This window comes from Podarcis bocagei (genome assembly GCF_964188305.1).
Source record: "Podarcis bocagei genome assembly, chromosome: 14".
Taxonomy (NCBI): Eukaryota; Metazoa; Chordata; class Lepidosauria; order Squamata; family Lacertidae; genus Podarcis; species Podarcis bocagei.
The window spans coordinates 52,043,140-52,068,019 of NC_138139.1; the positions used below are offsets into that span (position 1 = coordinate 52,043,140).

At 45.7% G+C, this 24,880-nt stretch overlaps 2 protein-coding genes across 3 annotated transcripts in view; both read right to left on the reverse strand.

Moving 5' to 3' along the window:
* Positions 1-16,327, reverse strand: part of LOC308573093 (uncharacterized protein) — a 57,179-nt gene extending 40,852 nt beyond the window's left edge. Inside the window, exon 1 of the mRNA XM_081169806.1 lies at positions 13,875-16,327. The gene's annotated coding sequence lies outside the window, so the exon portion shown is untranslated. The remainder of the gene's footprint in view (positions 1-13,874) is intronic.
* Positions 16,328-16,429: 102 nt separating this feature from the next.
* The window catches only part of MAD1L1 (mitotic arrest deficient 1 like 1), a 456,900-nt gene continuing 448,449 nt past the window's right edge, over positions 16,430-24,880 (reverse strand). For both annotated transcript variants that reach the window (XM_081169503.1, XM_081169504.1), the window contains exon 18: positions 16,430-17,183. In XM_081169503.1, the coding sequence (XP_081025629.1) occupies positions 17,025-17,183 (159 nt within the window). In that variant the 3' untranslated portion in view covers positions 16,430-17,024. The remainder of the gene's footprint in view (positions 17,184-24,880) is intronic.

The window sequence follows — 24,880 nt, forward strand, 5'->3', positions numbered from 1 at the left end:
GCATAAGCGTGCGGGAAGGAGGCGCGTGCAAAAGGTGGAGGGATGGGGCGCCTGGGTGAAGCGAAGGCCTGGTCGTGGAGGCGGCAGGGCGAAATCCTCCCTCGTAGCCGCCGGAAGGCCACCCCTCCGACTCGCGTCTTGAGCAGCCTCCCTCCCTCCCTTGAGACTGAAAGCCGGGCAAATCCCAACAATGGGAAGCGCGGCGGGGGAGGCCTGGCTGGGCGCGCATTCGCACGACTGAGGTGACCCGGGTTACGACATGCGCGTCAAGGTGGTCCAGGGGAGTGCGTGCCTCCGTCTCTCCGGGGCAGGCCTCCAGATGACCGACAACGTCAGCCCCGCCCCACGCCCCTTCTCCAGCCCTGCTCTAAGCATACAGTCAGACAGCAACCAGGTCTGCTCCTCTGCCCTTGCTTTCCATCTTTGGGTAGGCCAGGCATCCAGATACCCAAGGCTGAAACCTCCAATCTGTCCCCTGCTTTCACAACTGTGCCCGCTGACTCCAATTTCCTGAAAAGGCCAATGCACTAGGATAACACAGGACTACGCTGCTGGACTGTAACTCCTTCCTACTCAGCTAAACAGGTATTAGCAAAGCAGAGCTATTTTGCACTGCTGGCAATAAGCGGTGCACCCTCAGCTGCATAGCCCAGTGTTTCCCATCCTTTTTAAAAGTTGCATGTGGGATTGTGGCACTGTGCAAAATGCATGAATAAATCTTTCATGGAAATGGGCAGTGACACAAATCCGTAGTCTTTATATATACTTTATATATAGTCTTTATATATAGTCTTTATATATACTATATTATATATATATATATATATATATATATATATATATATATATATATATATATGCTTTCGTAGATTTTCACGGGTACAGGAATGCAGGTTTTGGTGTCTTCGGGTGTCTTCCCGTGTAAGAGTTGGGGTGTCTAGGCGACGTTTCGACGAGGTCTCACTCGTCATCTTCAGGCTGGTGCTTTCGGCTTCTTGTTACTGGAACAGAGCAGGATCTCAGTGTTTGAGTTCCTATAAATACTGTTGAGGGGGTGTGGTGTATAGCCTCCAACGTTCTGGGCAGAGAGGAAGTTCCCAGGTTAGTGTGTCTTTTCTTCTTTTGTTCATTAATTACTTGAGGGATATCTTGAGTGATTTCTTGAGTGATATTCTGAGTACCACTTAGGAGGGTCATTAGGTGTGGATTAGTTGCTAAAGCTTTCGTGTCTTGACCTCTTGAGCTTGTGAAGAGTTTTTTCTGTTAATCGCCAACGGATACCAGCAAAACAGGGTTACGAAGCTAATCCAAAAAGAAACACCCCCCAAAAACCAAGACACAGAAGAAAACAATGGCATGGCCCTCCTTCCTTATATCAAGGGCACTACAGATAAAATTAGCAAAATCCTCCATAAACACAATATCAAAACAGCCTTTTGCACCAACCAAAAAATAGCCAATATCCTCAGAAACCCCAAAGATAAAATCCAGTTAGAAAACCAAGGGGTCTATGAAATACCCTGCAAAGTCTGCCCAGCCACGTACATTGGACAAACAAACAGACGAATAAATGCACGTATCGCAGAACACAAGAATGCCGTCAAAAAAGAAGAAAAAACTTCCTCTCTTTACCAACACATGAAAGAAACAGGACACGAAATTAATTTTTCAGATTCCAAATTGCTCTTTAACATGGAACACCACCACAAGAGAATAATCATGGAAGCCATCGAGATAGAGAAACACCCTCACAACATGAACAAGCGTGACGATACGTCCTGCCTGCCAGACATCTGGAAAATAGCCCTCCCCACAAAAACCGACACCAGAACCAGAGGCACACAGAACGCCATCTCCAATCAACCACACCAGACCCAAACCCAGACCCTCTCCACAGATAAATTACAGACACCATCCAGTAGCCAAACCATAGTGGCACCTCCGGATGCTGCACCCCCCTGCAATCCCTACACAGATCTGGCTGGCACAAGGCACAAAACCACAGCTCGCCCCTATACACGAAGCCAAGCCAGAGCACAACTAAGTGCAGTACAGCCATCTTCTCAGAAAAAACTCTTCACAAGCTCAAGAGGTCAAGACACGAAAGCTTTAGCAACTAATCCACACCTAATGACCCTCCTAAGTGGTACTCAGAATATCACTCAAGAAATCACTCAAGATATCCCTCAAGTAATTAATGAACAAAAGAAGAAAAGACACACTAACCTGGGAACTTCCTCTCTGCCCAGAACGTTGGAGGCTATACACCACACCCCCTCAACAGTATTTATAGGAACTCAAACACTGAGATCCTGCTCTGTTCCAGTAACAAGAAGCCGAAAGCACCAGCCTGAAGATGACGAGTGAGACCTCGTCGAAACGTCGCCTAGACACCCCAACTCTTACACGGGAAGACACCCGAAGACACCAAAACCTGCATATATATATATATATATATATATATATATATATATATATATATATATATATATATATATATACTTTATATATACTTTATATATAGTCAATATAGGCACAGAGTTAATTTTTTTAAACATTTTCTAATGGTGGTGTGCCTCGAGATTTTTTTCATGAAACAAGTGTGCCTTTGCCCAAAAAAGGTTGGGAAACACTGACTTAGAGGGAAGTAGGAGGCACAGATTGTCAGTTCTGGCAACTGCTTTACTGGGGGGCCAGACTTGCCTGTAGGCTTCTCTGTTTGTAATCTGTTTCCTTGAATAAAGAATCAACTTTACTGCTCGTTTCTGCAGCTGAACTAGCCCTGACACTCCACTATATATGGGTTCAAAAAGCAAATACTTTCTTAACTTTTCAAAACCAGTGAGCTGAAGCCTACCGTAGTTGTTTCACCTTCTAACCTGTAGCCCCCTGCAATGCACACAAATATACACATTTTTAAGCATGTAAGAGTACAGAGCTACATGACTTTTACATCCTACACTGAGAGCCAGTGTGGTGTAGTGGTTAAGAGTGGTAGTTTCGTAATCTGGGTAACCGGGTTCGCGTCTCCGCTCCTCCACATGCAGCTGCTGGGTGACCTTGGGCCAGTCACACTTCTCTGAAGTCTCTCAGCCCCACTCACCTCACAGAGTGTTTGTTGTGGGGGAGGAAGGGAAAGGAGATTGTTAGCCGCTTTGAGACTCCTTAAAGGGAGTGAAAGGCGGGATGTCAAATCCAAACTCCTCCTCCTCCTCCTCTTCTTCTTCTTCTTCTTCTTCTTCTTCTTCTTCTTCTTCTTCTTCTTCTATTGTTATTTATAACAAATAATACCACCAAAATGGAAAACTGGCGTGGATTGGCATTTCTTTTATGACAATCTGAAATTTGAACTTGAACCTACTTAGTATATCAGTAAGCCTTGTTTGTGAGCCCTCCGTTGCCTTTTTCGGCATTTTATTTTGATTTTCCTTTTCTTTTTATCTTTCCAAAGGCAAGCTGTATAGAGTGTGAGGTTGTGTTGGGCTGAATCTATAGATCTGGGGGGTTTGGTATGCACTAGTTTGATTTTCAATAACTAAAATTAAACAACAACAACAACAGGTGAAAAATGCTGCATTTGACATTTCAGTTGGTCTATCCCCGTTGCTGGCAGAGCCACCCTCACCTGCGCAGATCCCTTGCTGCAGGCTGGCTGGCTGCCCACCCCAACGCAGGCACCTGGGCTGAGGCCCTGAGCCTGCGCTAACCCCTGCCCAGCCTTCCCTGCAGCATGGCTTGAGTATAATTAAATAGGAAGCACCGTTATAAACTTTTAATTATGGTTTACCACGGCAATAATCCCTTAAAATCGGTCATTAGCACGCTTAAGAACTATTTTGTAAGTGGCATATTCTAATGAGTTAGCGTAGTTAACGAGTGATTTGTTAGAGCTATAATCCTCTCCAAACACCACCTCAGGGTTGTTAACTAACAAACAGTGGCAGCTCGATACTCTGCCCTCCAAGAGCCAAACGGCAAAGCCAGGAGGCTTAATGGGAGAAGGAATCTGTAAACCGGATGCCTGGGAGGGCATGGGCTGGGCAGTGCCTGCTCTGGCGCCCCTGGCATTTAGATCAGGTCACAGCTTATCCCACGATGGTGACACTTGGCTCCACAATGAATTATTTTATTTCAATCCCCACCTGGCAGCTGGAATGGAGTGGATATGACATGAATATAAGTGCGGGTTTATATTAAATCCACACAGGAGAGACAGAGAAAGATGTTATCTGGGGATCGTTTATCAACCCCGCTTGCTCCCAAGTATCTAACAATAAAATTTTATTTTATTTTCTTCCTGCCCCCCTTCCCTTCCCATCCTTCTGAGACAAAGAAGTCCCAATCATTCCAGAAAGTGGAGCTGTCATTTAAAAGTACAACAGTCGAAGGCAACTATGTTAAAGAACATAATCAGCCTGGAGAGTGTGGTGCTGATAATGTATCACCAAGGTTGCAGGTTCGATCCCCCTTTGGGACAACTGCATAGTCCTGCTTTGTACGGGGTTGGCTAGATGACCCCCAGCGTCCCATCCAATACTGCATGAAGTGTAAGGCTTCCCCTAAAGAATCCTGGGAAACATAGTTTACCAACCAGAGAGATATAATTCCCAGCACTACAGTTCCCAGGATTCTTTGTGGAGGTCGTGTGTTTTAAATGTGTGGTGCAAAATAGTAATGCAGAATGGTGGTGCAGTGGGTGGAGCCAATCAGCAATTGCATCCTGCTGCCTAGGCAAACATAAATCTACAACTGAGCTACAGTGGTACCTTGGGTTAAGAACTTAATTCGTTCTGGAGGTCTGTTCTTAACCTGAAACTGTTCTTAACCTGAAGCACCACTTTAGCTAATGGGGCTTCCCGCTGCTGCCACGCCACCGCCGCCACACGATTTCTGTTCTTATCCTGAAGCAAAGTTCTTAACCCAAGGTACTATTTCTGGGTTAGCGGAGTCTGTAACCTGAAGCATCTGTAACCTGAAGCGTCTGTAACCCGAGGTACCACTGTACTAGTATAAATCAGGGATCTATACTATACTGGACAAAAGCTTTCCAGCAGAGCTGCAGAAAAACCGGGTCAAAGGCGACCAATTAATACCTGAATTTTACAGAAGTGGCATGACTGCTTAGCAAAACAAGTCATGGCAGCAAATGCAATTGCAGTTGCTTAATAATAATAATAATATACCTGCAATTGCATTTGGTGCAGGACATCAGAAACCTGTGGTGATCTAGTGCAAATCACAGGTCATGGGAGAAGAGTGTCAGAAGAGTCTGGCCACTGGATCAGTCGCAAGGACTATCTTGCTCAGCAGTCTGTTCATAGCGGCCAGCCAGATGCCTCTGGGAAGGCCAAAAGCTGAGCATCAGCACAACAGCCCCTCTCCCGATTGTGACCTCCAGCAATTGGTATTCAGAGACCTGGGTGTAACACATGGCCACCGTGACCAGCAGCCACCATGCCAAGCGGGCCAACTTGCTCCATGCGGCGCAAGCTCTGGGTTCTCCTGCATGCAGCACCTCACTGGAACGAAAGAGGTCTCTGCACAGCTGGCGGGCTGATGCTTCAGGAGATGCTGGCAGCCAATCCAACTGAGCTAACTGATCAAAGTTGGGGAAGGGAGCGGGGAGTGGTGGCGTCGAGTCGCCTTCTCAGTCCCTGCAGGGAATCAGCTTGCTCCTTGAAGCATGAGAAGCAATTGCCCTTATTATTCCAAGCCTGCGTTGCAGCAAACGCCGCTAATGGTCATAAAATTACCCAGTCCTTATTTAAACCCAGCTCCCATCTGCATCAAGATGACCTCCGAGTGGGCTTTGGCAGCACGCCAGCAGTGGAGAAGTACAGAGGAGGAGTTTGTGGGACCTCGGAGCACAGAAGAAGAAGAAGAAGAAGAAGAAGAAGAAGAAGAAGAAGAAGAAGAAGAAGAAGAAGAAGAAGAAGAGGAAGAAGAAGAAGAGTAGTAGTAGTAGTAGTAGTAGTAGTAGTTTGGATTTGATATCCCGCTTTATCACTACCCGAAGGAGTCTCAAAGTGGCCAACATTCTCCTTTCCCTTCCTCCCCCACAAGAAACACTCTGTGGGGTGAGTGGGGCTGAGAGACTTCAGAGAAGTGTGACTGGCCCAAGGTCACCCAGCAGCTGCAGGTGGAGGAGCGGAGACGCGAACCCGGTCCCCCAGATTACAAATCTACTGCTCTTAACCACTAGACCACACTGGAAGTAGCGGGTGGAGGTGCCGCAGGAAGGATTCCCAAACGCAAACAAGAGGCAGAGGGGGAGAAAAGGAAGAAAGAGCAAATCAAAACCAACATGAAGAGCGAGATTAATGAGGACTCAATCCATCCATCAGCCAGAAACTTCAAAAAGAAAGGTTGGAACAATAGCAAGAATAAATAGTGATGTTAATAAACTCCGCCCGGGCAATGAAGAAGTGAGGCAGAAAACTAAGGTGGGACTTCAGTCCTTTGTGGGTCAGGAACAGAGGGACATTGACCCATATAAGGCAGCTTCCAGGCTCTTGGTCCATCTAGCTGGGGCAGCAGCACTCAAGAGTTGGAGACAGGAGTCTTTCCCTGACCTACTCAGAAGTGCTGGGTGCTGAACTTGGGACCTCCTGCTTGTAAAGCCAGATCTGCTTGGCCACTGTGGAAAACAGAATGCTAGGCCTATGGCCAGATTCACACCATGCATTGAGAGAACTATGATACCACTTCAAACAGTCTTGGCTTTCCCAAAGGATTCTGGGAGCTATAATATATTTCCAGAGCTGTTTAACCATCAATCCCTCTTCCTGGGGAGCTCTGAGAATTGAAGCTCTATCAGAGAAAGAGGGACCACCTAACAACCCTCAGCTCCCTCATTTGGGGGAAGCTATGACTGTGGCCCGGATAGGCCTTTGGTCTGATCCAGTAGTCAGGCTCTTAAGTTTCCCCAAGGAAGCCCAATTAATGGCTCTTCCACACTTCTGTTTGTCCCGTGCCTAGACAGCTTGGGTCCAATTGGGTTTCTGCTCATCCTGCACTTTCTAGGCATGGGTGCAAAGGTTTTTGAATTTGTCCTGTGGTTTCCCCCCAGAAACTTGCTCTTTGGTGACAGATCAGAACAAACAGCAATCTGCAGAAAAGCCAATTGCCCTTTGTTCCGATGCAGTGCTAAAGATTGGGTTTTCCTGGAGGAAAGTGGCCGGGCAAACGGAGGTGTGGATAAGCCCTGAAACCAATAGGAGATACAGAACAAACACGATGGCTTCCTTGGGGCTCACAACTTCCAGATGAATCCTGCCTCCCGTGTGCCAGTTCTTTCTCACAGCACACAAAATGGCACCACATCACTTTGCTTAATGGTGATTCTGGTTCATGTCACAAGTCTGTTTCAGGCTTAAAACTCCCTCTAGATGCTGCCGTTGCGTCATTCCCCACCCTCTCCCTTTGGGCAAGTAGAGTTAACAGGAAGGAATCTCCGCAGACAAAGATGTAAAAATGGCATAAAAGCCACTGAGCTCAATTGCAGATTTCCATAAATTTTGCAACAAGCTTCTGCTGCCCCATTAAAAAAACAGAAGGAACTTCAAGCTGACTCTGTATTAGCCCAGAAGGCTGTTGCTCAAGAAGGGAGAAATAAGATATTCATAGTATATTTTTAGATACTTGTGCTATGACAAGCTCAACATAATCCACATAGTAACTTAGGATGGCTTTCTTTTGGGGAGGGGGGTTCCTAAGGTTTCCGTTTTGCAGGAGCAAAACTACAGGGAAGTCTGGGAGTTGCTTTATTATTATTATTAGTATTAGTATTAGTAGTATTCTGCCTTTCTTCCAAATTGAGATTCAAAGGGGCTTACAATACTTAAAAACAACATAAATCAATATAGGTTTCTTGTTCTAGCCCAAAGCCACGAGAAACCTGCAGCAACAGTAACACCTGAAAGCATACAGATCATACATCCATAATATGATCCCATATCCATGATGGGAGAGAGGTGTTACCAGAGTGTCAGGGCTTGATTCAGATGCAGGTCAGCAAGGAAAAAAGCAGATATCTGTTGTCAGTGAAGTTAACACTTTAGTCAAGGAAACAAACATACAACTAGTGGTCTTGGCACACTTCCCAGTAGGTCTTGCCTATGGGATGTAATCCACTGAGAGCAGTCAAGTACAGCATTCCTTGTTTTCCTAGAGTGGACATGCAAGGGAATGTTTGGTCCAGCCAGTTGAAACTTCCTGTTCCTCCTGGCCTGGAGCATCCTTCCTTGCATGTGACTAGCGGGTGGGCGTGACCTTTCCAGACCTGGTAAAAGGACATGGGATTCTGCCTCTCTCTCTTTTTTCCATCTTCCTTTCGTCCTGCAAACTTCCTGGAATGAACTGCTGGCTGCCAGCCAAGCAGTCCCTCAGGTCATCTCCCTTATGGGGTAAACCTGTTTTTATACGTTGGTAACTTTAAGCCTAAAGCCTGCCTTCAGGAATCACACTGTGCTCTGCCTGACTGTGAGTAAACTTTCTTTTTATTGCTTATGAATAAGACTGTGGACAAGCCAGATTGAATTGCATATTGTCTTCAGAAACTCACAAGAGTTTGCAACTAGTTTTCTGCTGTTTAAAAGCGGAATGCACTCTGCTAAGTAAAGGAACTTGCAAGCGCAAGTTAGGAAGGCTATTAATAAGCAATATATCCTCTCCTGCCACCCTGAACATTCCCACATTGCCTCTATGGAGCAGTTGCCAGGGCTGAAGGTTCCTGCCTTTCACCCTTTCTAAGGGTCCTCCAATCTAGCTATCTCAAACTGTGCCTTTGACCTCTGAACTTCTCATTATTCTGCACATTCTTGGAGACCATGTAGGAGGGGAGCTTGTCACAGCAGGAGAGGGCAACTTCCTGGATTCTTCAGCAGTCTCTTGATCCACCTCCTCTGCTTCTGTCTCCGAGTCTGCACTGCTCCCTGTCACAGGCTCTCCCTGCTCACTCAGTCCTGTTGCCCCTTCAGCATCCAGGACCTCCTATCACTCTTCTCTCTGACCTTGCTTCAGTGTCCCACCACCAATCCCCTGCCTCTGAGCCTTCCACCTCTGGGGTTTCTCTTGGGGGTTCGCAGACTGGTTCCTCCCACCACTCCTCTTTGTCCAGCCACTCCGACACAAAGACACCAATGAACTCAAATCCAGCTTGACTTCAAATCAAACCTCCAAATCATTGCAGCAATTTAGAGTGATTTTATCTAACTCCTTTTTTATGATTATTATTTTTGGCAGTGCATAGAGGACCACTCTGTATGTTATGAAGCTATTACTGTCACTCAAAAGAAATGGGACCATTTCTGCTGGGGTGTGCCTGTTTGCTTGTGTGAACGAACGTTTCAGAAAGCAATGCCTTGGGTCTCAGGCTAACAGATAATGAGCAATGTTTTCCACCTGAGGTTGCCACAGATACGAAGTCTGTCTGTGTACAGGACCTTGTTGTAGGAGTCATCCAAAACTGCAGTAGGCATCACTTGGAAATGCAACTCAATAGAAAGGACTCTGTGTATAATTTGGAGTGGCTTTAGAGGAAAAAGCTATCAAACCTCTGGCACTTTTCCTGGAAAAAGAATGGAAGAAGCGCAATGGGAGAGATGATTTTTTTCAAAATCAAGATGGAAAACCATGGCAAATACAACAGGAAATGGAAATGGAAGATATGGAACTGTATGGAAATTAATGAATACATAGTAAGTAAGGAACTATGGAATATTATTTTGATATACGGTCACAGCAAAGATACTCTTATGTGGACAAAGATGGAAAGACTTATTATTGTTTAGTATGGAAAAATGGTTGTTGAAGATATTGGAGACAAAGTTGATACATTTGAAAAAAAACTATTGCTGTTATAATAATAATAATAGAAGAACCCCTTTTGGACTTTTTGTGTAAAAAGGAAAATGAATTAATCTATTTTGATCAAAAGATTGGGGAAATATTGCCTAACAGAAAGTAGGTCAGTTGAGTATCATTCTAGAGTGAATATTTTGAATAATTTCTTTTAAGTAACTGACAGACATAAAATTAGAAGTATTTTTATTTTTATCTCTTCTTCTTTATTTTTCTGTTGGTTTTTCTTTTCTTTTTCTCTCCTTTTAGTTTTTTATTTGGATTAGTTTCTTTTCTTTTATTGTATTATGAAAAAACTTTAATTAAATATTATTTAAAAAGAAGTACAATTCAATAAAGGCATTTCTTAAGGAAGCTGGTGAAAGTTTGGTCAGATAACTAGCTCTAAAATGCTCTGTTCTCAAGAGTAGATACCAAGGGAGAAATCTGGTGTTTCTAATTCGTTGCAGGTCCCTTCTGGATTCTGCCAGAAGAGCCAATCCCTTAGCTGACACTTATTCAAGGTTAAAGCAGAATTCAGTTCTAGAAACTTACTGGTAGTAAGAGTCTAAAACATATTGACAAGCTGCTTTCCAGAGTTGACTATCATCCAATTCCATATAGCAGAGAGCAGGAAAACTTTCAATAGGCATAGTAGCAATTTTTTAAAATATACTTTAACTGAGCGCAGTCCACTCTTGCCTTAATTGTTGGCCATCCGGATTCTGTACGAAGAGGAGCTGCTGATATTTCTGATGTTAGAGCTTCCAGAAAAATAATAATCTGAACAGTTTCCAAAACTTTAATGGAGTTTGAATCTGAGTTCCAGATTTCAACGCCGCAGAGCATTTGAGTAAGCACTTTGCTACCAAATATCTTTAGGCCAGGTTCATTAGCTGCCCTTCCTTATCTTAATAGAACTTCATCAATGCCCCTATGGTTTTCTGTTTTACCACCTCCATTTGACACTTCCAAGAGAGGGTTTCATTAAAAAGTACAGCCAGGCATCTAAATGAGCAAGTTTGTTCAGCAGCCTGCTGATTCAAACACCATCCTAGGACTGTGTCCGCTGAAAATCACCATCTTGTTCTTAAGAGTAATTTATAGATAGGCTTTCCTGTTTACAGTAGGTAGTAATACCTCCAACAGATTTTTGCGGCCCAATTGAGAGAGAGAGAGGAGCACTGAATTGTTTGCTTACATCGAGATTGAGATATTTCTGCTCCTAATTGCTGCAGAGGGGGAGTTTGCATTGGCAAAATATGGCACCAAATCGTTAATATAAAAGTTAAAGAGAGTGGGAGCCAGAATGCAACCTTGCTTCGCTCCTTGTGGCATTTTAAAGCATCAGTCATACCACCATTTAAACCTACTCTGACTCTCATTTCTGTGTTGCTGTATGGTTCTTGGATCAACAGCAGAGGTTTACGGTCAATGCTGGCAATTTGAAATGTCTCCCACAGTCTATTCCAATTAACAGTCGAAAGCAGCTGAACGATCAATAAAGGCCACATAAGAATTATCCTTAATGTTCTTAGTATATTTTCTTTCAGAGCAAAATACTGATCAATGGAACTGTGTCCTCCTCTGAATCCTGCTTGTTCCTCGTGGATAATGTTGTTACTTTGCAACCAGTCTGATAGATTTTGAAGGAGATGCCATGCTTATAACTTTGAGGAGATGTCTAACAAGCTGAGTGGCTGATAGTTTTGTGGATCATTCCTATCCCCTTTTATTATAAGTCAGGAAAATGATACAAATTTTCCATCGAGGGCATTTGGCCCCTGTTGTAAAAACATTATAAAATGCAAACTAGTTAAAAACACTATATAAAACACATCAGAGTACATTTAGAACCAGCATTCAAAATGCAGCTTGCTCTGAGAGTAGCCCCGCGATCAGCACCACCTCCACCTTACTTTCCAAAGACCTGTCTGAAGAGGACGGTCTTAGTTCGTCTCTAACCTCTCTTGGGAGGGAATTCCACAATTCTTCTTTGGCGATCACTCCTAGCCAAGTAAGATTGTCTTCCCTAAACACGGTTTTAACACAGAAAAGGGTCCCTCTCATGTCACCAGCAACTGTGCTTCTGATGTTGAAGGGACTGAGAGGAGCTCACCTGAGGATCTTAGCACCCGGTCAGGTATTCTGGGCCCAAGCCATACAATTGCCGTGGCCGGTCAGGTCATTAGGCAAAGGAAGGCAGCTGCCTTAAGGCAGCTGGTTCAGAGTGTCACAGAAGGACAGCCAACTGTGAGTTCTTTGTTATATTTTTACTCCCTGGGAAAGCCAGACATGGGATTTTCTGTCTGGGGGGCGGGGCTCATTTGCGATCCTGCCTCAGGCAGCAAAATGTCTTGTGCTGACTCTAGCAGCTCTAACGGAGTCCAGCAATGGAAGCAAGATGTATTTTATGTTTTATCTTTATTCAGAAGAACCTAGAAGCCACTTAGTCAAACAGGGTGTGTAGAACAATTTAAAACAATATTAGGAAAGACTGCCGACTTTGGGAAAGGGACTGAGCAGTTTGGAAGGGGCCAGACTGATCTATGAGTCAAGCCAAGATTCAAATGGACCAGCTCCTTAAAAACTCATTATTTCCAAACCTACTCACTCCAGCTTGAAGACTCAGAAAGATCCCTGGAATCTGCCACCTTCTGCTCTCTGTGCTGCAGCCCATGTCAGGGATTTAATTTGAGCTGGCAGGTTTTTCTGGAGCTCAGCTTTGCTACTGTGGACCCTTATCCTCCTCTTTCACCAAACGGATTCCAGGAAGCAACTGAGGCTTAAATTAATCTGTGGCCCCGGCTCCCAACTTGCAGATCAGCCAGCACTTTGGGTGGCTTCTCTGTCTACAAAACCATGTTGTGGCCTGACTCTGCAAATGGGCATTAAGCTCCATAAGCAGAGTGTACTTCTGTAGCCAAAAACCTGGCTCTTAAACTCGTCCAGGCACAGCAGAGAAGCTACAAAAGGAAGCTTCTCCCTAAACATGGGGGGGGGGGGAGGAGAGGAGGTTGGCCGTTTTGCCGGATTAAATTTGCTCCCAGTGCTGACCCCAAGAAGAGATGAAAAGTACAAAACAAGCTGGAATTAAAGGCTTTCTGCAATCTGTCCCCCATCCTACTCCCTATCCCCTCTCCTCTCGGTATAGAAAAAATATGCAAGGGTGAATAAAAAGAAGGCTTTAGTTGTCTGGCGATGAAGCTACAGCTTTCCAGCCCTTGCCACCCCCTTCGTGGAGAGGATCATTCTAAGAAGGAACACAAAATGTGACACTGTCTTTCAAATACCCAGAGCAAGGGATCAAGAAGGAAGCAGAAATAAGGGTGCCTCTACCTGTAGGTACCACATCAGAGCAGAAACTGAATCGACTCTCTACAGCAATTGATGCCTCTGGAGATGGAAGCGACTAATAGACATGTGACAGTCCTAAATGATCAATTTGTGGTTACCTCCTCCCCACAGGTTCTTGCTGCTTGCTGACAGAGGATGCTGCAGGAAGTGAGGCTCAACTTGCCTTACCAAGCTGAGCAGATTTAAACCTGGCAATAACTGGTACCTTCCCACCTTCTTCTCTGCGACACGTAAGCCGCAACAGAGCGGGGTGGGGTGGCGGCGGCACCTAGATAAAGATGGCTTTTTAAGAAAAGGGTGTGCAACAAAATGATGCAGCATGGAGTGATCCTGGTCAAGATTCTAGGCAGTAATCTGAAGTGGGGAGTGTGCGGGGAGAGTCCCCCTTTGAGCCCCCTCCATTCAAAGTCTCACCTTGTCTTTAGATAAAACATTCGGACGTGATTCATATATATAGACTGATGTGCCCCCCCCAAGCAGCTTTCCTCATAAAGCTGGAAAAGGTCTATTTCTATATTTATTGAATTCAGTTTATCATCAATGCACATTTTGGGAATCTGCTCTCTGATGGGCAGGCTCCCCCCACCCCCAGTCAATTTCCAAGGCAGCTTTTTGCCTGCCTGCCCCCCACCTCTGTTTAGCCAAGATAGTGGGTTTATTGTCAATTTATTAATTACTTCATTTCTCCAGTAAGAAGCCTGCGGAATGATTTTTCTAGAGGCAGCTGAGGCTCTACCATTGTGTCGGCCGAGGAGCTGCGCGTGGCTGACGTCACGATTCATTTTCCCCATGACTGATGAAGGCGGCTCTCGATGCCACGTTGTGCATACGAATCAGGAAGTGTTCCCCTGGCACAGAATGCCAGGCAATCCATCTTCACACTGCCACTCAGAGCGGCCAAGAGGGAGAGAGAGGGGAGGAAACTTTTGCTGTTGGCGATTGTTCCAAACAAATTGCTACACTGGCTCCCCAGAGCCACGCTCCAGGCGATGCTGTGGTGTTTGCGATGGCAACTGCTCTTCATGCCAATCTCAGAAGAGGACGGTAGAGCAACAATGGTAGCTCCAACTTAAGTTTCCCAGATTCCCTTATTGGAAACAAAGGATTGTAGCACCGGTTTGCAATACAAATGAATTTGCTCGGAGCTAACGCATCATCAAGTAGAATAGGCCACGGCAGGTGAACCAGGAACCTTGTGGTCTCAGGATGCTAAGCTAAGCTACCTGGGGCTGTGGATGATCAGGCTTCAGGGCCCAATCCACAGGAGGGAATGACACCATGCAACACCAGCTCTCTGGGTGGCAGGCAGTAGGAAGTGTCTGTGCTGGCAGGACTGTGAACTGCCCCTGATCAGCCAGGCTTCGGATGGATACTAGGATCCTGGCTTGCCTATGCCTGAAAGCAGGATTTTTCTGCCTGCAACACACTCGGTTCAGCTTCCACAGCTTCCAGCCCAAGCCTTCCTTAGTTCCATAGCACAGGGGGCGTTGGGCTGAAGAATGAACCCTCCAACCTTACGTTAACAATTCCGATATCGCTTGATTGTAAGGAAACCTCTAAAAATACAAAACACAGAAATTATTGATAAAAAGCAGCTATTTAAAAATATTCCGATTAACATCCACAGTAGCTAAAAAGAAATAAAACACATGTACCACTCTAGGCAACGGGGATGGCCACCCACAGCCTTGGCCTGGCTGTGACAGAATGCAATAGGAGCCACTAACTTGATGTATTACCTTTGCCGACTGCAGTTGTTTTCAGCACTACTTTTCACTGTCATCAACTGTGTTTTATTGCTGCTGCTTTATAGGCTACTGCAAACAACACCAGAATTATAATCTTTAGAAAAATATTGAAGAAATGTTTAAGTAAACAAACTATTGCCAACCTTCCAATTATTTTGCCGATGGCCATGTTTTGTTTTGCTCTGAATTTTCAAATAGGACAGGCCGGAGAGACCTTGGCAGGTTAACAGGACGAGCTGGCTTCATAACTGACCCTAATAAGATGCCTCTAGAAAAATGATGGGCTTGCTGTGTGCTGGTGAGCAAGGCGCCCTTCTCTTTGTGTGGTAATATCAGCCTGAGCACCGCCATCCATCATCCTTTATCACAGCGAGAGCCGTGATGCCGCAGAAGAGAAGCAGCAGCTGCACCCTGGAAATGAAGGCATGTAGAGCACCCGTGGGTTACAAAGCCCCCTAAAAAAATTCAGCTCTTGCTACACTGGCCTGCACAGCAGAAGGAAGTTTTGATTTTGGCCTGGTGAGGCCTCAAGAGAGACTCCATTAAAGGAGGCCAGGCTCACATGTCCGAGGAAGCTGAGTTGCAAGAGCATCTGGTAAATCCATTGCCTCCTTTGATGGTAAATCTCTGCCCTTCCTTCCTTCCTTCCTTCCTTCTCATTTGTAAATTTTAAAAATAAACAAAAGAGCATCAGACTACCTTCTAGAGGAGTTCAGCCAAGAAATGGCCTCCAAAATGTCACTCTTTCCTTTCACACAAATCACAATAACGGACCAAGTAATTTTCCGTGATTGGAGGTTCTTTCCGGAAGAGCCCCAAAGATGTGTTCATCACTTTCCCTCATCTTGCCTGGACAGCAGAATAAGATGCATTTCAAGACGGCATTTTGCAAACATCTTTCACGACTCCTTCTTTCTTGGGGAGACCTGCTCTCTTTATTCATCTTGCCCCAAACTCTTTCAACTGCTTTCTTCTAATTATTGCCCTGAAATCTTTCCCAAAGCCCCTTAAAATCACTACCCAGACCTTGCTTATTCACTTGACATCCTCATTCTCTTTCTACAAACATGCCGCTACAATCAGCCCTCATTTCCCCCTCTCCAGTACCACTTTTACCCCCTCAGTCAAATCTCCTCTCTACCCCATTCATCCAATTTCTCCTGATTTTTGTATGTGTTCCTAGGATTGCTTCTAACAATAACTCTTGTACTGGTTTTAATTCTTCCAAGCTCAGCCTAGTATTGGTGTGCTGTTTGCTGATTGCGTTTAATGTTTTTAGTAAATGTGCCAATTTGCTTTTGAGATAATAAGCCAATTTCCTTTTTTGACATAATAAAATTCTGCTTCTGATTCATCACTGTTACCTGTGTTCATTCTTGGGGAGCCAAACTCTGGAGCGCATCCAGGTCTCATTGTCAAAACAGCCCTAGAATCGAGTGTCAGGTTGCAAGTGAGAACTGCAGGCTTCCATGTAAACTGCACAGTTGATATAAAAGTGACACTTTATTCATAGAACCCCTGTCTCGAAAGGGTACAGGAAGAGCAATTAACAGAAGGTGAGGAGGACTCATCCGGCACAAGGTAAAGGTCAAAATCTCAATCTTCTACTGCAGACTAAATCAGCACAAAGCATTCCCTCCCAGTCCTTGGATTTCAGATACTGTCAGAGAAGCCTTGGGGCCAAAGGGGGAGAAAAGACAGCCTCAGAGCAGGACGTGTGCTCAGGGGTCCGGATATTAAAGAAACCTGAAGGATCACAGGACACTTATTTGCATTTGTCCTTTACCAGCTAACAAGTTGGGCTGCAACCAGACAATCATTCTCTCTGGCTTGGGTGTCTTTACCAGCCAGCAGGGGCTCTCCATAACCCCCCTGAAACCTCATAAATGTACTCTTTTGGGGGGGAAGGTGAGTAGATGTTGTCCCCCATTCCCTAGCTATCATTGGCCACAAAGATCCAATATGAGTAAGAAGAGTGGGGTGGGGAGATCTCTTTGGCCCCTTCTTTGAGAAACCATTAAAGGCAGAAACTGGAAAATTTCAACTTCGGTGAGAAGAAACAGCACAGCCAAAGCAGGACTAGGCCACGGTCTGGCGACTGAAGAGGTCGAGGGTGACCGCACTGAGGAAGGCTGGGATGCTGTCCTGCTGCAGAAGGTGGAGGTCGATTAGCTCTTGGACTGTCCGTGAAAACTCGGTTTCCAGTAGCTGCATCTTTGCATGGGGGGCTCTGGATGCCTGCAGGGGGGAAACAAGAGGAGGGGGGTGGGAGAAGGGAAGCGAAGCTGTTAATTCATGACTGCCAGTGTTGTTCTCCCAGGACGCCCGCACATTCCAGCACCCTCGCTGCAGAGACTCCTACAGCATATCTTATTCTAATCAAGGTAGCGTTATCTACTGCTGGGCAGGTGTTCAACACACAATTTAATTGGGCCATTATTAAGATTCTGCATTTCCAAAATCTCTGAACAATGCTCCCTTGCGCAAGCCTCAGATGAATAATGAATTGCCGAGCAGTGGGAAGAATGTTGAGAACGTTTTGAAAACAAACTTGAAAGCGGCTGTCGAGTTAACGTGTGCAGAAAAAGGAGCGCCACTGAAGGTAATCTATCAAAAAAACCAGTCTCAATGGGATTGGAATATACAAACAGCTCTATCCCCTGTCTCCATGAAAGATTGATGGTCTTAGCCCTTCAGCCCCCTCCCCTCGTTCTTCCCAAAGATCTGATAATTCAACCTTCACTACTTCCATTAGATTTCTAAACAGCTCAGCGGCATATACACCCAAGTCGGTTTTGATGAGTTGTTGTTTTTTATAATCAGGAAGGCCTCTTGTTCAAAAGCAACCACAGAGCTGCTTCATGCATTTAAGCCTCACATCAGAAACAGTATGTGAAAAATGCAGCCTGATTTTGTGCTTTCTTGAGGCGGCAGTACCCGAACAGCCATTAGCAAGGGTCCCTAGGCCCAGTTCAAAGGGACAACCTTTCCTTTGCAGCCAACCCAGGAACCCACCACCATTCATCCTGCTAGAGCAGAGCAAGGCTGGAGGGGGAATTTTGAGGGCAGAGAGGCAGAGCTGCTGACGGACCCTTGCTTTGCACACAGAAGACTTGCCAAGGGTAGCCCAGCAGGCAAACCACTGTGGAGAGAGGTATTTGGAGGGTGAAATGACTCAAGTGGAAAGTGGGCCAGAGAAGCTGGACCCCACAAGGAAAGGAGCGCTGAGCAGTAAGGTCTCAGGCAAGAAATTCCAGCTCAAAACTCAGGGAAATTGGGTCCCTCTCAAAACTCAGGGTATTTCAGGAGCACAAGGTATTCCAAGGTTCACAGGGGATGTTTGAATCCTCTCCACCTTTAACACTATTCTAGCTCCAAACCTACAGGCAGTTTAAAAAACCTAGAATGTCCCAGAATGAGACTTTATGAGAGAGAGAGAGAGAGAGAGAGAGAGAGAGAGAGAGAGAGAGAGAGAGAAAGAGAGACTAGATGACTCTTGTGGTCCTTTCAAGCTCTACAATTCTATAATTCCATGCCCAGATGGTGGCTACAGGTCCTTTATTAAAATCAAAGAAGAGTTGACCACTGCCTTGATAACCCTCCTCCAAAACCTTTGGAGAATGGCTTGTATCCATCTAAGTTCTACCCAGAGTACATCCAATGAAATTAATTGTCCCAAATTAGTCATGTCCAGTGGGTTTTTTTCCAGGGGGTCCTCAAGGTATGCAGTACAAGCACCTCTTGTCTGTTTGTTTGTTTGTTAAAAAGTGTGACAATTACTGTATTAACTTCATGGTGAGTTATTTTTCTAGGAAAAAAGCACTGGGACTCATGTCCATTAATTTAAATGGGTCTAATCAGAGTAGAAAATAGTTGGATACAACTCAATTTTGTGTGCTCTGAAATTGCCCAATTGTCTTCCAATATAATGTCTGTGGATGGGGTGGTGGCAGGATTGCCCCTAACTCCCCGCCACCCCCAAGGATAGTATTAGGTGCCGAATCTCACCTTCCTTCCTTCCTTGGTTGGGGAGCCTGTGCCCCCACCCCATGCATGATGGACTGCAGCAGCTCCCTGACCATTGGTCATGCTGGTTGGAGCTGATCAGTGCCAGAGTCCCACAACAATGTTGGGAGGGCCGCAGGTTGATGGAAATAGGCTCAAAAGTGCATAGGCAGTGGAGGGGGGAGCAAACACCAGGAAGAACTTCCATCAGGAAACATCAGAAAGAACAGTAAGAGCTGACTGACAATGGGACGGACTCCCTTGGGAGGTGCTGGGCTCGCTTTCCTTGGAGGTTTTTGAGCAAAGGTTGGCTGGCCATCCACCATGGATGCTTTAGCTGAGATTCCTGCCTTGCAGGGGTTTGGAATCGATGACCCTCAGGGTCCCTTCCAACTCTACAATTCTACAACTCTATGATTCTATGAAAACCTCAATGGTGGCTGAATGGGCTTTTTATGGGCTGGGGACAAAGTTCCTTGGAGCTGCCAATCACAAGCGAAACCCAACTGAATGATGTAAAACGGTAAATTGTGCAAATGTGTTACACGCCTGATCATGCAAACAGCCTTTCCATTATTCAAGAAGCCATATGAACCCAACACATGAAAAATCTTGATACACATTTTTGACACACACACACACACACACACACACACACACACACACACACTGCTGTCTACTGCCTGGCAAAACTATATTTTCAGTTTATCGTTCTCTTAAAGTCAAATGATCCCCCGTCTAGCTTCAAGGGTCTCTCCTGGCCCTGCAGCCCAAGATCCTTTCTACTGGAGATGCCAGGAAGGGATCCTGGAACCTTTTGCACAGACAGCAGGCATTCCCCACTGAATTGCACTCCCTCCTTGGCACTTCCAGCCTGTACTTCTTCTGACACACTGGTTGTAAATCCAGAGCTGGCTTTCTGCCTGCGTGGCAGGGCAGTGTGTGTGTGTGTGTGTGTGTGTGTGTGTGTGTGAGAGAGAGAGAGAGAGAGAGAGAGAGAGAGAGAGAATTTGCAGCCCGTGATGGTGCCATGTCCTGGCATCCCCTTGGAGAGAAGAGGCTTTAGCTGCCTTTGCTTTTCTGCATGAGACAAGATTAGCTGTCTTCGGAGAGAAGGAAAACACCATCAATCTTCCTTTTAACACTGGATATTGGTAAATTATTCAGGGCTTTATATTTTTTAATATATATTCCTTTTGGAAGGCCTGTGCTACGGATACAGCAGAACACCAGCTCTCAGTCGTTGAGTGAACCAGTTGCTTCGGAAATAGTGCCTTTCGGCTTTCGTTCCACTCCATCTACCTGCCACTGAAGGAGAGGAAGGTTCTCGAGGGGCCAAAAGCTCAGTGGTGGGTAATGGTTGCCTGAGAGAAGGGAGCGGCCCATGATCCAACTGCCCTTTCTCTCTTAGCTGCACAATAAACTTTCCAGCCCATTCATTCTTGTGTCCTCTCCTCTAATGACGGCTAGTTTCTCTGGCTGGTTTGGATGGTACCTGATCCTGGTCCTGCTCATACACACAGAGAACAAACGTGCACCTTCTCCTCTGCACAACCTCCAATGTTACCAGACCAACATGGGGGGAAGTAATGTCTGCACATGGCCTACGCACATAAACTCCAATACAGGCAGACACAGGTGACTTGGTCGAGATTACTCTTCAGTCACTACAGACCTGGAAGCCACCTATATTGGAAACAGATATTTGGGGACCTACCAAACAATTCTGTCGTGCTGGTGATGCTGTTGCAAACCACCTTAGATCAGGTCACAACTAGTGCTGGGCGATATCAGCTTTTCAACATCGCAATGTATCACCAGCAGAGGGGGTAACAAACTGCATTGGGCCCAGCCCCACAAAACACTGGGCTGAAACCACCTCAGCTCCTTTGGTAGGAGCAGAAGTGGTTTCATCCCAGCATCTCGTGGGGTCAGGGCTGATGCAGTTTGTTCCTTCAGGCGCCAGCAGCAGAGGGAGTCCTTCCTCTGCCAATGTCAGGCATGCTGAAGGAAGAAGGAGCTGCACTGGCTCTGGTGCCTCACGGCTCATTCGTCTCTCTGTCTGAGGGCCAGAGCGCAATGGCGCCTTCACCTGGTGATATATCGTGGGTGAAACCACCACCGTTCCTGACTCAGGAGTGAAATACCGCTCGGTGAAGGAGCCATTGCGCTCTGGCCACCAAACCGATCCCAGGTGATATATCAACACAGCACCCATGCCTAGCCACAAGCTTGTAGTGATCCACCAGTCTTAAGACCGATTTGTCAATTTTGCCAAAGAGATCAACTCTATGTAGTTCTGGACCTCACAGCCCTGTAAGGATGTCTAGGGATGGCAGTGGCAGAGTACAGGAATAGAGCCAGTATCTACAATCAATAGAATCAAGGAATGAAGTTTTTCCTGGACTGTACCATTTCAGTCTGCAGGTGAAAATTTGTATTTTCTTGTAATTCTCACCAATTACTTTTTTTTAGGATACCATAAAGAGGCACCCGGACTAGCCTTCTCCCTGCCACACCCATTTTCTATGTCATTTTGTTTCCTTGTTTGCACAAGAGATACTCGATGTGAGCCTCTGCCTTCCCACCTTAAGTGGTGCCCCGCCGAGAAAAGCTTTACCACTCAACTGAGGTGGAATCAAACAGCCTAGAGAAAAGGTACCAACTCCAAGCATCCACTGACTACTGGCAATGCTGACAAAGGGGCTGATGGGACTTGTAGTCCAACTTCTGGAGGGCATTGGTGTGGCTACCGCTGCCCAAGAGTCTAACTCATCCCACCTTCCCATCTCTCCTTCTTCATCCCTCTGTGGTGCGGCAGAGCTTTTCCGACAAGCCTGAATAGCTTTCCTAGCTGTCAACGCACAGCAAGTCTTGCCCTCCTCCCTGACCCAAGCCAAGTGGGAAGTCAAGCGCACATTCAGTGCAGACGGGTGTCAGATGTTGCATCACATTTTTTCCCTTTAAGCCCTCCGTGTTGAGAGGTTGCTGCATCCGACTGGCAGGGTCATGCCAACATCTCTAAAGACAACGCGGCGACATGCGAAACACAAAGGAGGATCAGTGTTGTCACTCGGCAATGAAACATACACGACTCCAGAGCATGTGAGTGTCGCGCGACTTACGACTGGAATGACAAGTATGCCACGTTGGTGGAGATTTAGAAAATGTAACCTTCTGAACCTCATTTGAGAGAACAGAAAGGGGCGCTTCATTCTTAACCATCAACAGAGAGAAGAATGCTGGGTGTGTGTCAAGGTGCATTTGAATATCACGCCTGGGATCCCCCACATCCTTCTCTTTATAGAATGCAGCAGCAAGGGGTGGGGGGGGGCACTGAACACAATTTTTTGAGGGTGGGGGCAGGTTTAACACTTTCCTCAGACTATGACTATTTTTTAAACACTTTCCTCACACATACGCCACATTCCCATCCAAAATTGAAGCATTTCTCCCCAAAGCTGCTATTTATAGAAATCACAGAGGGAACTGGGGTGTGTAGTTTTGTGAAGGGTTAACCCGCTCCCCTTTCCCGCCGTGCCATGGTCCTGATTTGGATCACAGCACCCCTGGAGTTGCTTTTTTACAAATAGAGGTATGGAGATTGTGCAGTTTGCTTTAGGAAAGACACAATAAAAGGAATTTGCGCAATACGTGATCCCCTGATGGAGTTAACTTCCAAGGGTTATGATGAAGGACACTAGCTCAGATGGCATTAAACAGGGCCAGGCAGATTCAGTGGGGTTTGCCCAGGAGAATTACCTGGTGCACTGTATCACAAAGGCACTCTTTTCAAAGCAACCCCCTTGTTGCATTTTCTTAACCTTTTCCCTCACTTCACAACATCCTCCCGCTGATGGCCATTTTCATTGCCCTGCCATGGTCTGTATTTTCTAATCTCCACTTTAGCAGGCTTAGATCTTGTCACAGACCAACAAACCAATGTTAAAACATCCTTCCCTTCTTTTATTTGGAAAAAAAGCACACAAACCCTCAGTTTTGACCTTTTAGCAGGAAAATCCTTTGGTTTCTGCCTCTTGCTTTAGATTCTAAGATTTTTCTAAATGTCAGGAGCTAACTGTCTATGCGCAGCTGTCTCTGAAAACGGCAAAGCTGCCTCATAGAGAGACCACCAGCTTCTTCTGGAATGTCGACACACAGAAAGGGCAGCCTAGGAAACACAGCTGATGCATGAAACAAAATGCAAGGCACACAATCCTCTTTCAGGTTTCTCAGGTGTATGCACAAAATGTAGTCCTGAAAGTCACAACCATTTCAAAACAAAAACTCTGGGTGCAGAAGGACCTTGAGATAACGAAGGAGAGGAGAGCCGATTCCAAATGTTTGGGTCAAATGGTGTGATCGGGGTCAGCACATGGTCAGATATAACACTGTCGGTATCAAAGGACACACGTTTGCTTAGATGGGGAACCTGTGGCTCTCCAGATGTTGTTGGATTCCAATGCCCATGGCTGGTGGTCAGGGATGACAAGAGCTGTAGTCCAACATCTGGAAGGACAAAGGGAGTGGCTTAGATCCTGATGGCCCTTACTAGAGTTGGAGGAGAATTTTGTGGGGTCCACATTATAAGTGTGCTGATCTAATGAGAGAAAAGCCAGCCTTACTGTCCTTAGAACAGCAGCCAGCGTCTCTCCCACACAGACATCTTTGAAGAGCAGACAATGGGACTCTCAGTAGATCTATCTTCTTTCAGCCCCAGGTGGTAACTATTGTGTGTTGCCTTTGCAGAGTGGAACAAGTGAAGGCGGAGCTGAGAGAGGCACCAGGCAGGGAGGGCTCCAGCTGCAAAGAATAGGTTGATAGAAAATAGACCCATGACATGGCAGGGTCTTGTCTAGAGAGATGAACTGGTTCTAAGGAGAGATGAACCAGTGAGGGGCAGTAGTCAAGAGTGTAAGCCTCAACAGGTATTTCAGATAATGAAAAGTAGCCTTGCTTTGTGTTGAATACTGTGAAGCTCTCTCTCTCTTCCTGCATTGCAGAGGATCAGAGTAGATGACCCCCAGAGTCCCTTCCAACTCTATGATCCTATAACTTTTAGAAGTGGGAACATAAAGCTACCAAAATGTGAATTTGTCTTTCTAAAGGATTTTCCTAGTTTTTGTCCCAAAACATAAGGATAATGGAAGGGCAGGAAAGGAAGTGATGGGAGAGACACAGGCACGTTAGTTCTGCAATGCAATCAGAGGAGACTTCTGAGAAGCGGAATAATTGCTCAAAACTTTGCTCTCCTGGGTGGTGATATCATTATCAAAATCCCCAAATTGAATCATGCCTCACTGATCAGCCTCTCCTAAGCATTAGGCCCTGCTCAAATATCATGTCCCTAGGTAGCTAGTAAATCACTATAATTAGGAGGTGTTCATTTAAAGTGATAGAAATATTAAAAACACCAAACAAGACAAATTGGCCCACGTGACGGGGTTCAGGCTGACAATACTTATGAGGTTGTCAGTAGCACTATTTTTCTTGATTCTTCTTCTTAGCAGCTGGTAGATTTTGAAGCCTCTGTGACATTACTTTGCACAGTCCTCTCTCCACCCCCCGCAGGACAGCTTAACAATGTGGCTCTAATAGGGCAGAGGTGGGATGGTCCTGGATGCTTTAGTTGAGATTCCTGCCTTGCAGTGGGTTGGACTAGATGACACACAGGGTCCCTTCCAACACTACAATTGTATGATTCTGTGAACTGCAGTGTCCAGGTGACATGCAAGGGATTCTATCTATCCATCCATCCATCTGAGAAAAGAAGCTTTTCCCTGCAGTAATGCTTGTGTCTCTAGCTTCCTCCTGACTATAATATTCTCTTTGTAAGCTAAAAGTGGTCGGCCAGTTCTTTATAATAATTGCTTCTTGCCAAGACTTTTGACCCCGGGTCGCTGGCTTGATATATAAAGTGAATTTACGAA